General features: G+C 42.5%; 1 protein-coding gene across 2 annotated transcripts in view; it reads left to right on the forward strand.

Moving 5' to 3' along the window:
• LOC310775230 (glutamate receptor 2-like) overlaps nucleotides 1-16,172 on the forward strand; it is a gene marked incomplete at its 3' end in the record, with an annotated part of 221,612 nt that overhangs the window by 163,986 nt on the left and 41,454 nt on the right. For both annotated transcript variants that reach the window (XM_083635345.1, XM_083635346.1), the window contains one exon: nucleotides 3,504-3,639. In XM_083635345.1, coding sequence (XP_083491471.1) covers nucleotides 3,504-3,639 — 136 coding nt within the window. The remainder of the gene's footprint in view (nucleotides 1-3,503; nucleotides 3,640-16,172) is intronic.

The following is a 16,172-nucleotide window of genomic DNA, read 5'->3' on the forward strand; positions in this document are numbered from 1 at the left end:
AGAATACTAGCTAATTAGCTAGGTGAAAAAGGGGTAAAAACATTGGGAGTTCCACGAGGGTGAGCTGAGTAATCCATGAGTCCGCATTGGTGACATTGATTAAGAGGAGAGGAGGGGAGGATAGGGGTCGGAGGTGATGATGAGGCCAGGGGAAGGGGGGGGGGGATGTCAGGCAGGTGAAGGAGTAGTGGGTAGGTGGGCCGGAGTGACGACAGGTGACCAGGATGATGAGGATAGGGGTCGGTGGTGATGATGAGGCCGGGGTGTCAGGGTGTCAGGCAGGCGAAGGAGTAGTGGGTAGATGGCCTAGAGTGACGACAGGTAGCTGGGACGATGACGACCGGACCTAGGGCTGCAGCGGTGGGGGTGTACATCAGGCCAATGAAGGACACCTGAGGAGGAGAGAGAGAAGAGGAGAGGGGGGAGAGCCAGTACAGACGATGACGACCGGATCCAGGGCTGCGGCGGCGGGGGTGTACGTCAGGCCAATGAAGGACACCTGAGGAGGAGAGAGAGAAGGGGGGGGGGGGGGGGGGGTCGGTACAGAGGAATCTGCGCAGGGGTGGAACTTAGTTTGGCAGCTAATAATTTCCTGTCGATACTGCTGGGACAATTGATACTACATTACAAAGTCAAGTCTAGATTTATACTGATACTGCTGGCTTGAGACAGCCCACTCAGCAGTTCAGGGCTAGGTTTATTCAGCGGATATTATAGATATTCTATCCATTCTGCCCATACTAGGATGACTAATACTATACTGCTAATTCAGGTCTAGGTAGTCTAGGTCTAAGTTTAGACTGATACTGCTGGCTTGTGATAGCCCGGCCAGCAGTTCAGGACTAAGTTTATTCACCAGCTATTCGATTTTCTATCTAAGCTACTGGGTCGACTGATGCCATATTATTAAAAAGGGTCAAGTCTAAGTTTATACTGATATTGCTGGCTTGAGACAGCCCGCTCAGCACTGGAGCACAGTAAGAAAATGCTCTGGTACCTGCTGATTTTTTCTTAATTTTAGGGACGGTAATTACCGTCCTGTGAGTGGAGAGTACGCGTGGGAACATAAGGAATGATTAGCTCAGATAAATACAGGGGTGCGAACTAGTAATTCAGTTTTGTTGGCGTTTAGTCGCAAGACATTTTTAGACATCCAATCTGTAACAGCGATTAAGCAGGATTCAAGATTAGCGAGTTTAGAGCGGTCGTCTGGTCTAATTGGTATATAAATTTGGGTATCATCGGCATAACAGTGGAAGTTAATGCCATATCTACGGAAAATTTCGCCAAGAGGCAGTAAGTAAACACCAAAGAGTAAGGGACCCAGGACTGATCCCTGCGGTACACCAAACTCCACTGAGGAGAATGTGGACATAATATTTTTATATGAGACACAATGTGTCCTATCAGACAAATATGACTTTAGCCAGGATAGGGCAGTGCCCTGGATACCTATGTAGTTAGATAAGCGGTTTAGTTATGATCAATTGTATCGAAGGCTGCGCTTAAGTCTAATAGAATGAGAAGAGAGGAAAAATTAGAGTCTGACGCGAGGAGAAGGTCATTGGTTACTTTTGTAAGAGCAGTTTCAGTACTATGGAGTGATCTAAAACCAGATTGAAAGGGATCGAGAAGTTTATTACGCGAGAGGTAGTCAGTTAATTGGGTCGAGATTACTTTTTCAAGAACTTCACAGAGGAAGGGGAGATTTGAGATTGGTCTGAAGTTGTTAAGAACCTCGGAATCAAGATGTGGCTTTTTAAGTAGAGATTTAATTACAGCAGATTTGAAGGAGGCAGGGACAATGCCAGAGGAGAGAGAGCTATTGATAATGTTAAGTAAGGGCGGGCCTAGTATTGGAAGAAGTTCCTTAATCAACTTTGCAGGGAGAGGGTCGAATAAACAGGTTGTAGATTTAGATGAAAGTACTATTTTTGAGCGTGCATCTAGAGAGATAGTCTCAAAATGCAAGAGTATAGTACTCTCATCTAAGGTTCTAAGCGGGCTAGGAGAGGGGTTAACACCCTTTGTGAGTACTAGAGAGTTGCTAATTTCATCTCTAATATAGATAATTCTGCGATTAAAGAAGTCAAGGAAGTCATTAGCTGTAATGACATTTTTCCAAAGCACTCTGTTGTATGTTATTTTTAAACGCAGCCATTATTTTACTTGAAATGAGAAAAGGATATTTATTTATTATTATAGTAAGATAGTTATTTATAATTAATCCAGTTAAATATGAAAACTGTAAATAAACATATTATTTTGATTTAACAGTCAGTCACTGACTACATCAGTGTCTCCATTGTCGGGTGATTGCCGGACTTTGTCCAGTAAAATTCATCAAAGTCTGACAAATTAAAATCTGTTGGACACCAGGTCCGGTAAATAATCCCCTCTCAGCACAATTTGAGTTCTATTAAAATAGGCACAATTTGCATTTCCACACAGCCTCCTATTAAATAGCCTATTATGAATATTTTTATGTGTAGGTTATAGTGTAGGCTGTATGTTATGCGATGAACAAAAGAAGCTTGCATTTCGGGTGTTCCGTTTGATTGACCGGTCATAGAAACATGGTTGTTGCAGGGAATTTACGGCAATATATTTTTTTAAGCTCAATTAACAAAGATCTAATATGTGTCCGGTATTTATTCCAATTGTCCAGCAAACTGAAATCATGCTGGACATGTTCTTGTCGAATGGAAAGGCTGGACTACATACAGACATTGTACTATTAGGCTACTTCAATCATTGAAGTATTCACTTCAATGGCAATGAATCATAATACAAGCTAGGTTATGATGTTCTGGAGCTCTTTGAATTTTAATCAATTGAGTACCCCGGGTGTACAGAGTTGAAGTGTGTGAATGTTAAGGAGAGATGTTCTTATAGCAGTGGATATATATATATATATTTAAGCAATATAGCATGAGAGCAAGTGTGTTGTGGCGAATATATCCCGCTGATAAGCTGGTATCCCACGAGGCCGCAACGGTTTCCAAGTATAATAATATAATAATAATAATACTATAAGTCCGACTGGCATGGTATTCTGATAGAGTCAGTTGAAACACTACTGTAAGGCGGGACCGCAAGAACGTGCGGGTGATTTGATTGGATCGTTCTGGAGATTGAAGTTGACATTGGCCAATCCTGGCGCTTGCTGAGAAGCTGAGAGCTTTCTGGAAAGCCGACAGGCAGCTCGAGCGCAGCGCTGCATTCTCAGCGCTTGCTGAGAAGCTGAGTGCTTTCTGCAAAGCCCGACACCAACTAACGTTACGGGGTTAAATGCGGGGTTAAATGCGGGGTTAACAGCCTTTTTTTTGCAAAGAAGACATTAGCCCGCATTTATTCTTGTACAAAACATAATTTTCTGCGAAGTATTAGTAAAGTTATAAGCGAAGATCGATTCACAAGGATCTGACAGCTGTCTCCTTTATGTATTTAAGTGAATGATGATTAAGAGTCTGAGGGTTATTATTATTTTTTCACATCAAAAGGGAAATATGCCTACCTGCTGGAGTCCACCATGAACGAGTACATCGAGCAGAGGAAGCCGTGTGATACCATGAAGGTCGGAGGGAACCTGGACTCCAAAGGCTATGGCATCGCCACTCCTAAAGGATCCCCATTAAGGTGGGTGGATCAGTATAACAATGCTGCTCAACCTCAACAGCCATGTCCCATTCACATGACTAGCATGCTACCTAGTATTCTGTAACCCTCACAACTCCCATCAGCCAATTTCACCACACATTCAAAGTCACCATACATACCTTTGGCAATTTCTTACCAAGGAATATTTACCATTGATGCAATACATTTAATAATTGAATCACTGACAGAATGTCAAAAAATCATCTGAGAGAAACATCCACATAAATGTGTCAAATCCAGCTTGCATGCTCAGAAGCAAGGCATGAAATGTAACATTGTAGCCAAAACAGCTACAGTGGATTAAAAATTTCTCTAGCCATTTTTAAGTTCTCTACAGCCAGTCATTTTCAGAATAGACTAATTGAAGACAGCCTGGCTACTTGCCGTAATGGTAAAAAAAAAAATGCCAGCATTGGGCTGGTTGCTTGTGTTTACTGGTTTCACTGGTTGCTAATTTCAAGCCCTGCTCTGAGTATGGAAACATGGGCAGTGGGTGGTGTAGTATGGAAGTGTGGAGGATGGGTCATGGCCACGTACTCGTTGTTATAATAATCCACCTACCCTGATGACATCATCACAGTGGTTTGTATCATTACCATGGTTACCATCTCTGGTCACCGGCTAGTGGTGGTTGCCATGATGGGAGTGGGGGGTGAGGTGGGATTCAAGTTGAACACTTTGGTCTTAAGGAAACAGTTCATCTCAAAATAATTATCAAGTGTTTCTGCCCTTTTTGTCTGTTGTTTATATATATATATATAACGACGATTTTCAGACGGCAGCCCGTCTTTATTGTCACACAACACACTACAACACATGCACGGAGGGCCACAACACACACATGCTATATATATATATATATATATATATATATATATTAGGGCTGTCTTAATCTTGCGATTAACTATAGTTAATCGTGATTAATCGCATCTTTGTATCGCATGTTTAAAATGCCATTATTTTGCATTTCAAAGCATTTTTAATTAGATATTAATCATTCTTACCAGTGTGTCGTGATTGGGAATCAAATGAATGCAAATAAATGTACTTTGTGATCTTGAATTTTAGATTTCTTTTCAATTCAATAGAAGTGGAATGTAGACAGGAGGTAACAATGTCTACAAAATATATCTAGAACCGATACCTCCGGCGGCGGCGCTGTGGAGCAGTCGAAACCCAAAATGACACAGCCGAAGAAGGCTGTGTCTGAGCTAAAAACTTTGAATAATGGCTCGGTATTGGAAACTGTGTATTGATAACATGTATATCGCGTGAAGCCATTGGAGCCGACCTCCCAGTGGTTAGAGGACCTGCGCATCCGAGACTCTGAAGGAAGAATGAGTGATGAGTCTCGCGCTAGCTAGCTGGCTGCTAGCTGGCTGCTAGCTGGCCGCTTGCTACTTTTAGGTGATGGCTCCGTTTTATTCCGTTTTACACAAGGTGCAAACTACGGCTCTCGACTTGTCCACTGTGCCATTTGGGGAGTTTTTTTTTAAGTAAAACGAGCCATTTAGAAGCGTATTGCTGTGGTTCTCTTCCATGCCTGCACAAGCAGGAGACAGGAAACCGAATGGCTTGACTACAAGTACGGGTAGGGACAAAATAGCGGCATGCGATTAACGCGATTAAAAAAAAAGAATGCGTTATGGTTGGCCCTTAATCGCATCGCGATTAACGCGTTAACGCTGACAGCCCTAATATATATATACCGGTATATATATATATATATAAACCTTCATTGACCTTTGGCTGGCTCACTGAGTACACATGCTCTTTTTCAGCAGCACCCTGCTTCAAATTCATACTGTACAAAATCGAAATTCAATGAAATCCAAAAATGTGAATTGGATGACCTGGCTCTTTAAGACTGGTATCTGGGTGGGTTTATGGTTAAGGGAAGTCTTATTATCTATGATATGTGAAACTTTGAGTTTAAGCCACAATCCCTTTCCACTTGCATTGCTGAAAGAAATGTAAAAAAAAATTATTAATTAGATGAATGTTAAAAGGTATTTTCAGAATGTCACTAAAATGCCTTTCTTCATGATTGGTGTGTTATGTCAAGGATTATGGCTTCAACTCTTTCTGCTCTGTGTGTGTGTGTGTGTGTGTGTGTGTGTGTGTGTGTGTGTGTGTGTGTGTGTGCGTGCGTGCGTGCGTGCGTGCGTGCGTGCGTGGTGAATATAAGAAAAGTATCTCATAAAACATTATGTGAACAGCATAAGCACAGTAAGCCTAATAAGATATTTATTTGTACTTTAATTTGTGTCAAATAGTCAAATAGTCACATTACTACAAGTGGGTTTAAGCTGCAAAAACATGATTAATCTCTGAAAATGATTGACAGAGCTGTTGCTACAATGACTGTATGTTTTGATGTTACATTTACAAAGGGTGTTAATATAAAACATAAACCAGAGTTGGATTTTCACTTACAATGGGTTACATGCTGTAACCATGGTTGTCTGAGTGAGACTATCCAGTTACTGATTCCATGAGTACGGGACTGTCTCCAAGTGGTTGCCTGGGTCACGACTAGTGATGCACGGACAGCAGTTATATCCGCGCTGACCAAGGTTATTTCACAGTGCGGGCGGGACGGATCATAAAAATGAACATGCTGATTAACACTTTGAGTGCCACGGCCCTTGGGCAAAAGGTGCTGTACTGTGCCACATAGGCCGCAATGCATATTAAAACAGTCATATAATTTCTTTAATAATTACTATGTAAACACTGAACACGCACAAATAACGATGAGACTCTCTTCTATCACCTGCAAAAAAAAGTTTATTGATCCCATTTTCCGTTCTTTAGTTATGAGCCGGAGAAGATAGCTTGATTTGAGCAAAAACAGCCCTTTTTTTCTACGAGCTGAGATAATGACCCTTTTGTGAAAGGAAGCATTTCAAGCACATCATTGACTCATTGCTAATATTTTCTGATGTAATGCTGCAGCTGCCTGGGTCTGTTGTATGCTGTAGTGTCCTGCGTGTCCTTGGCGTCGCTGGCACTCTACGGTAAATTTCTAATGACGCCATATGGCGTCGCTGGCACTCAATGTGTTGCAGGCAGGTGAAATGATGATTAATTAGGAAAATATGAACATATTTTAAAGGTCCCATTCCGTGCAAAAGCTGTTTTTACTTCTAAATGCATATATGCTGTTGTCATCCCTCCCTGTAATGAGTGCTCAGAACCTCAGAACTGCCAGAGTTGGATGTGTCGCTCGGGGAGAGCCCGCCCCAGGCTCCCAGCGGCCAATGGGAACTGTTAGTTCTGAATATATTATAGAAACAGACCATTCCTGGGAAGCGACGAGATGAGGAAGTGAGAACTACGTCAGAACGAACGGGGTTGCTATATTTTCGACAAATTAATCCAGAATCATGTTTTATGGACCAGAGACACACGTTTTTAAGAGGTTACAGCTGCACGAATTGGGACCTTTACGCTTCATTTTACATCATGGCACTTCATTAGCTGACTATGTTGGGGCCAAGGAAAGGACCAACGAAATGGCAGTGGCAAGGGAGCCTCGAATTCTTGGTCCATCTAAGGTGAATGATGTCACCGGAATGTCAAACAGGAGGAGGACATTCCTTCAGTCTCTTGGGATGGCAGAGAAGATACACTGCATGCATTCTCCATTAGGACTAGGCCAATGCCATCCAATCAGTATCCAAGAGCGTGTTTTTAGCTAAACGTTAAACGCAAAAAAAAAACGTGACTCGGGGAAGATAATGTCATGTTTTTACGCCCCTAAATGTGCTTTAAGTTGAAGAGGTGTGGCGCTGTGCCAGAATAGGCCAGAATGGGCGTTTCGGCCTTAAATACCAGCCTAAAGCGATCTTCCCAACTGGCGTTAATTTTGCGGTTAGCGCTTTTCAAAACCAGGCCTTATTCAGTGCGCCGGCCCCGCGGATGCACCCACGGCGTTATTCAATCACTCTTTCTGCCGCTATCTCACTCTCTCTCCCCCCTCTCTCTCTCTCTCTCACTCCCTGTCTGCCTCTCTCTCACGCGTCAATGTCTGCCTCTATAGCTGCAAGCTATATATTTAAGCAATATAGCATGAGAGCTAGTGTGTTGTGGCAAATATATCCCGCTGATCAGTTAGAGCAACAACAACTGAGCAGCGGGATATATGCCACAACACACGCTGCTCGAGTGCTATATTGCTTTTATAAAACGGTTTCCAAGTATGATAATATAAATATAATAATAATACTATAAGTCCGACTGGCATGGTATTCTGATAGAGTCAGTTGAAACACTACTGTAAGGCGGGACCTCTAGCAAGAAGATAGACGTGCGGGTGATTTGATTGGATCGTTCTGGAGACTGAAGTTGACATTGGCCAATCCTGGCGCTTGCTGAGAAGCTGAGAGCTTTTTGCAAAGCCCGACACCAGAGCCGTATGCCGACACCAAGTAACGTTACGTCTTATTTAGAAATGCGGGGTTAAGAGTGAGGGCGCACGAGAGAGGGGTTAAGACATTAGCCCATGGCCATGGGTTATTGGAGTGGGTTACTGGATTTATACAATGGCTGTGAACCAATCAGATTGCTTGATTTGAGAGAGCCGTTTTATAAATATATATACTGCAAGCATCAGATCTGAAATGTAGGCTACACCACAGAATGACCACCATCACTATTTTGGGGGAAAGTCCACTAATTTCTATTAGGCAGGCACAATAACCGATGAAAAAAAAGTTGTTATACCATAGTTTTGAGCCCCTGTCATTCAGAGGCTGTTACATCATCCTACCTCATCTGCCGTGCAGAGGGGGAGAAGAAAAGGCAGCGAGACAAAACGATGCAATGATTCTGTCCAAACTTTCACCAATCTAATCTCATCATGACATCCAGGCAGGGATAGGCTATATTTTTCTAGCCGATGTGTTTAGAACATTGTTCTCACTTTGCTCTTGCTATAGTGTAGCGTATTTACACGCCAATGGCCACAGTTGTGAATAATTCTATGCTTAAAAAGGCGTGGTTAAATGGTTAGTGCCGAGGAAAAATTAGGGAATGCGCCTGACCACGCCCACTAATAACGCTAGGTCAAGCCATAAACGCAAATTTAAGGCCAGGGAGAAGATAGAGCCCGTAATCTGCAACAGTTGCAAAGATTAATGTTACTTGCACTGCAACAATCCCACAGAAGCAGAAACAGTAAATTTGTCTCCGCAATGTGAGATAATGTAACGTTAGATATTAGAGTAATAATTGGGCAGGTGCATGGCGGACGCAGATCTATAAATACAGTAGTAGAAAATAATTTGTTTGCATGGGTGGCGGGTGGATGGTTTATGCATATGTGCAGATTAGGATGGCATCAGAGCCCATCCACGTATCTCTAGTCCAGTCCTTCGAATTCACCCACTCCACTGAGTTGAGTTTGGCTGCTTCTGGTCTGGCATATGCAAATGCCTTTTCTTCGGTTTTACAAGCGACTCACCAATCAGCACCGAGGGGCACTAATGATTGGCCAATCAGCGTCAATAAACAGCCCAACGGGTGGGACTAAGCCATTGTCAAGTGGTTGTCAAGCGCGCTGAGGAGTAACATTAATAACAACAATTGCTGCAGCCGCCGCCTGCTATCCATGCTGTTCTAAATGGATTATGGTAAATGGACTGCATTTATATAGCACTTTTATCCAAAGCGCTTTACAATGTGCCTACATTCACCCATTCACACACCGAAGGCGGCCAGCTGCCACGCAGGGTGCTGGCACAGCCATCGGGAGCAATTTGGGGTTCAGTGTCTCGCCCAAGGACACATGTGACATGCGGACTGGAGGAGCTGGGGATCGAACCACCAACCTTCTGATTAGTGGACGACCCGCTCTACCTCCTGAGCCACAGTCGCCTGCTCTATTGGCGCACGTGTGTTGCTCACAAAATGTTATTGCTCTTAAAGGAGAATTTCGTTTTTTTTTAACCTGGAGCCCTCTCCTCACATTAATTATTATCTGACGACTCACCCAGTGTTCTCCGCAGCGATTTGGAGCGTCGTAGGCATTGTTGTGATCTAAATAGTACTCCAAGCCAGTCCTTGAATGCGCTCCGTCAGGGCCACATGGCAGCGTGCTGTTACTCCATGTAAATAGACAGTTTTCTTCCCTTGTTCTACCCATATCATCATTATATTATCCCTAAAGAAACATTCACCCGCGGGCTATTTCCACTAGTCTTTACAGGGATCTCATTTCCTCATTCGGGGTGAGTTTCACCAACTCTCGTTAAGTCCCGCGAGACTTTCCTGCCGGTTGGACTGTGTACTGACTTGACGAGAGTTGGTGCGGAGCAATGCAAGTGCGGAGAACACTGGGTGAGTCGTCAGATAATAATTAATGTGAGGAGAGGGCTCCAGGTTAAATAAAAACGAAATTCTCCTTTAAGTTTTGCTCTGTGTGTGTGGGTGTGCCCCTTAAGTTTACATCCATCAGTCTTATGACATCACGGATGACATCATCAATGTCTTATGACATCACTGATTACATCATCAGTGGGACAAACATTTAAACAGAGAGAGAACAGAGAACAGAGATTGCCCACATGCTCCTATTTATAATAAAATAAAGGACCGATTTGTGAAAACTGAAATAAAGGGTGATTTCACTGTTTCTTCCCCATCTAGACGGCATAAAACCAGGTCCAGTTGAAAGACCATTACATTTAGACCTTTCAAATCTGGGCTAGATTACCAAGGGGACCCTACACTCTCACCAAGAAACACTTTCAGATTAGTGAAACTTTTATAATATTTGTGAAAATGCAAAAATGGGAGATTTCATTGTCATTCAGATTTGTGAAACTTGTGTCATGTTATGGCTACATTTGAACATTAGACCCGGGGGGGGTGGCCATCTTGGAATTGAGGTCAAATCTGACTTCCCTCCACATCTGACAATAAACCTTATGGTATTCACTAGTCTCGCTGGCCAGCCTCCCCTCCTTTACGTGAGAGAAGTCTGGCGGCAAGGAAACAGGTCAAACAGGTCAAATCTGACTTGAAACAGGTCAAATCTGACTTCCCTCCACATCTGACAATAAACCTTATGGTATTCACTAGTCTCGCTGGCCAGCCTCCCCTCCTTTACGTGAGAGGAGTCTGGCGGCAAGGAAACAGGTCAAACAGGTCAAATCTGACTTGAAACAGGTCAAATCTGACTTCCCTCCACATCTGACAATAAACCTTATGGTATTCACTAGTCTCGCTGGCCAGCCTCCCCTCCTTTACGTGAGAGGAGTCTGGCGGCAAGGAAACAGGCTGCGGGCATAAGCCCTCCCCTACTCTACAGCTGCTCTCCCATTGGAAGCGTCGATTTCGGACTTCCGCTCCCCGCTTAAGAAGCTCTGTCATTGGCTCCGACCATGTCAATCAGAGCGGCTTCCGCTCTCTCCTCTGTGTGTCGCTGTAGTGCCCTGCCGCTGCAGTGAAAACAACAACGCTAACTAACTAGCTGGCAAGCTAACGGCAGAAACTTACACGCTAGCTCGTTGCTACACGCTGAAAATGGCAAGTTGGATTGTTGGAAACTATTTTCCAAGGGCACTGCCGCTAAGCGCCGCCCATCGCAATTCCATAATGGTGACCAGCGCCACCAGACTCCTCACAGAAGGGAGGGGAGGCTGGCCAGCGAGACTAGGTATTCACTAACTATGTGAGAAATGTCATGTTTCTTTCAAAACGTGCACAATTCTTGTATTAATGGGAGCTTATTATCTGCTGTACTAGGCAAGGTGTTTACAAGGCAATGTGAGGTGTAGTGTGTAATGTGCGAGGACTATGTGTGACTCAACAGAGAGGTTCTGAGATTGGATGTATATGAGATGATGAATGATGCGTTGCTTTGGGCTTTTGTTTTCGTCCCATAGTATGGCTCCTCTGAACCTTTCAGGATCACTTCTGCAGCTTCCTCTGTAAAACCCTGTGCTAGCCCACTGGGTTCACTGAGTGAGCAGACTATCTTTCCAGCTCAGACCCGCTCTGGGATCTGTTCCATCCAAATTATAACCAGTGTTTGAGTTGCTCAATGGTGTACTTACAGTATACTGTGACCAGCCACCAGTTCCCAGACTCATGGAATGAGTTACGGGGAGAACCATGGTTTACAGCATGTAACCTTCCGTTATCAAATGTGACAACGCTTAAAAAAACAAAACAAAAAACAGTCAATATCTCATCAGTTTGTTCAAGCCTATGAATAAGATCAATTTAGCTTGCGGAGAAAATTATAACGTATTTTCTCCAAAAGCATTTTATATATCAAACTGTTAGCCTACCTAATACATATTGTTAATATAACATATTACAGATATATTACAGACTCAGATGGAAAACAAACATCAAAATGTGAATAATGATCCAGAGAGTGTGAGAGAAAGTGTGTGAGAGAGAGAACGAGTGAGAGACAGAGTGAGCGAGAGAGCTTGCATGATGATCATTCAGTTTTTGTCTCACTGTTGTGTTCTGTTTTTCAGCAAAGTAGCCTGATGCCTGTCTGTCTGCCTGTCTCTCTCTCTCCCCTCGACTTATCTGTCTCTCAGTGCTGTCTCTCTCTCTCCCTCAACTTATCTGTCTCTCAGTCCTGTCTCTCTCTCTCCCTCGACTTCTCTGTCTCTCAGTCCTGTCTCTCTCCCTCGACTTCTCTGTCTCTCAGTCCTGTCTCTCTCTCTCCCTCGACTTCTCTGTCTCTCAGTCATGTCTCTCTCTCTCCCTCGACTTCTGTCTCTCAGTCCTGTCTCTCTCTCTCCCCTCGACTTCTCTGTCACTCTACCTGTCTCTGAAAGTTACCGTTCAACTGCAAAAGCAGAGTATATTTGATGACAGTTGAGGTTAATTGTATTTGTTATATGCACAGTCAAACATAACTGCTATATGAATTATAAGGTTGTACTGAAACATGGTAGAACCAGAGACACAAACAGGAAGAGCCTTGACAAAACAAAAATTATTTCTTCACTTCCCACTTACTAGGAATACTCTGATTTGAAATGGTTTGAAATTTGGTTGAAGTATTCATTGAACTCCCATTTTGTTCACACCTGCTAATATTCAGTAATGTAATGGGCTTTGGATGAAAACCTCCATTAAATAACATTTAATTCTCCACTTTTCCCATGTCTCTGCTCCTAGCATGATCTGTTTCATGACTGTTACAAGTATGCTTGATTTGATCATGTCAATAATAACAGAGCTGGATTCAGTTCAACATACCCAGGACATCCAAATGGTCAAAACCTTCTGGCATGTGAAAACTGGCATATCCAACCTATGAAGAAATCATTGGAAAAGATTGCACAATCATGAGTCAAATATCAAATGAACTGAGCCCAGGCCTGCTGATTGGTCACACATTTACACCATATATTAGACTAGAGTACATTCCACTAATGTGCCAATAAGCTTCATGTTATATTAAGCACTAAATAATACATTAATCTTGCATTTGATAAGCCTGATTTACTTAATTAATGCACTAAATACCACACATCATTTCACCCCCTCTGCTATAATATTCTTTACTTTACGTCAAGGGCTCCTTGCTGCTAGTCCAGCTGCTAGTCTCTGCACCTGTAGGGCAAGCCCATTGAAACACTACTCTAATATTCTGGGCATGTTGCGCAAAGATAAGATCTCATTAAAATAAAGTACAGGGCTACTCTGGTCAGTAATGTCATTGGTCACACTAGGACCCAGAGTCTAAATGATCCTCCTTTACACCCCCATTATACCAACATTATTTATACAAGATACAATATGTTTATTGTCACACGGTGAAACCACACTTACCACACTTTTCAAATCAAATGTTACAAGCAAATATGGCTACAAAGTCACCATTGTGCCTTTGAAGTTTTCAGTCAGGGGGGGGGGGGGGGGGTTGTTGACCAGGATTTAACATTAACCACCATCCCCTTTATTAGATCTGAAGTAACCACCCACCTGTAATGTTGCACATCATCATTTTCCCCAAGGGGACTAATAACATGATATCTTACCTTAACTGCTAGTATAGCTCACCTTAAAGGATGATTACACGGTTAGTTTCGACCTGACTGTATTCTCTTAGTTTTTGCCATCATGATGATTGATTGTGTTGAAAATATCATCACATTGCATCCAGTGATGGCCAAAAGTTGAATCCAAAAAGCAATCAAAACTCTTTCAACCCAATGACACTGCAGCTCCACATAATAAGGTACAATTGAAAGTTATCACTGTTTTGGTAATGGTATTCATATTTTGCGTGTCTTTGGCTGCCCACATCGAAAATAATTTACATGAAATCAACCATAAACAAAGTACAGCTGATATGTCTCACTTATTGTGAGTGTGGTTGACTGTATTAGTGAATATAACTGATAATCATGATTTTTTATCACCATACCTTGAACCACCAACAGTGTTTTTGTTTTTTGTTTTTTTAGGTAGTACCGGTTGTAATAGTACCGGTACAATACAAAAAATACCATTGACTTTGAGATGAGGGAACCGGAAGTGCTAACATCCAGCAGGTCTTGGCACTCTTTGATGCGGTATTCTATTGGACAGTGCAAGTAGGCAGGTCCCATTGCAGTGTGAATGTTATTGTGTTGAAAGGACGTATCTTAAATTGGTTTTTGGATTCAACTGTTGGAGATCCGGCTCTGCCATGAACTTCTATAAAATAATTGCCCACCACATGAGAAACCCAGATTGTTGCCAGGGGTTAAAGAAAATATTGTCATGCTGTGACCTCTACATTTATCACTAGATTAAATTATAGAAAACATACTGTGCACTTATTCTTAAGCATTTATTATATTGAAAATCACTCATTTGATTTTTTTTTAGCTTACTGTAAGTAAAATGGTGTGGATTGTCTTAGACCTCCCGGGCCAGGCAGAACCATCATGAGGGCCCCGGGCCGCATAATGCCCAGGTCTGCTCTACAGTGAAGTAAGCGATGACATTTTCAACCTAATCAATTGTCATGATGGCAAAAATGTGTAGCTAATCACCTTGGTCAGGGAATGACAGAAACCGTGTTGGGCAAGTTACTCAGGAAACGTAATAGTTACTGATTACTGATTACTCATTTAAAATTTAATAAAATTACTTTACTGATTACTTGGCAAAAGTAATTAGTTACGTTACTAGTTATGTTACTAGTTACTTTCGCCCTCTTCCAAAAAGTGACGTACAACCTGTTTAGCCAGCTCCATTCAGAACTGATTCCACTTTACTCCTTGAGTCAACAATCAGCCAAACTGCATACTTTTTATTTATTTGCCTACCTAGAAGAAAAAACGAATCGCGTTCTGGCAACGCAATAGTCTCACATAGCCAGACCTATCTCCACAGTTCGTTTTAGCTCTGTGCCAGCGCTGGATAAAGTAATGCAGTATCTTGAAGTTACTTGGATTAGTAACTGTAATATAATTACTTTTTGGAAATTGTAATCTCTTACATTACTATTTACTGGGAAAGTAATTACAATAATGCATGACTTTACTGCCCAACATTGCTCAGAGACACATTATTATCTTAAGAATGACAAAATACACTTGGGGGGGCTTTAAAGAATTAATTTTCTTACAGCAATTGCAGTGAATGGCTAGTGCTATTTGATAATCATAAATTTCTCGCTAATTTAATAACTTAAAATACTAATACTATTTCCTTTTACCCTAAAGTTATTAATTACCCCATAATGCCAGGATCCATCTCTCAGGTTTACTTGGGCTGCAAGGGAATTTTAGTTAATAGAGTTAATGCTACCAAGTAACTGCTATGAGCCATTCAACTACCTCCACACATACTTTCACCTCCCACTGTTTAAAGGATAAATCCAGTTATTTCCAACCTGGACCAAATCATCCCATCATTTGCCATGATGCTGTTACAAAAGTTAATGGTCGACTATTATGCAAGGTACTAGTCAGAACTATCCAGCAGGTGGAGTTAGCATGTGAGGCACTGAGCAAATAAAAGCTAAAACAAGCTACAGTAAAAGCCCTGCACTAGGTTGCACCAGCTGTGCGTAAGTTCAAACGTATTAGTTTGAGCGTAAATTCCCACTAAGTCTGAGTTTACGCAATAGGTTGTACCAACTGAAATAGTCCTAAAGTAGGCATAAGTTACAACTTATATCTTACACCGTAGATGAGATTTTGCCCCCGGGCGGCATGAATGAGATGAGAGACGCGAGAGACGCGGCGCAAATAACACAATGTCCGCCTCGCCGTTGGCTGGTTGAGCGAATAAGGGTGGTTTCACACTGGGGACCAGGGACCGTTTCCAAGCACACTTGTCCCCAAACTGACCCCAGGTCCGGTTAGTTTGATGAGTGTGAACATTGTGTTCCGTACCCGGGCACATAACAGCGAACCGTGCCTGGGTCTACTTGAAAAGGTGGTCTGGGGAACACTTGGGCGTGCCCGGGGACGGTACACTTGCGAATGAACAGCAACTGTACCAAACAGTGGACTGCTATTTCTTTACTGTGTGAT

The sequence above is a fragment of the Poromitra crassiceps genome (assembly GCF_964638095.1).
Source record: "Poromitra crassiceps genome assembly, chromosome: 4".
NCBI classification, from domain to species: Eukaryota; Metazoa; Chordata; class Actinopteri; order Beryciformes; family Melamphaidae; genus Poromitra; species Poromitra crassiceps.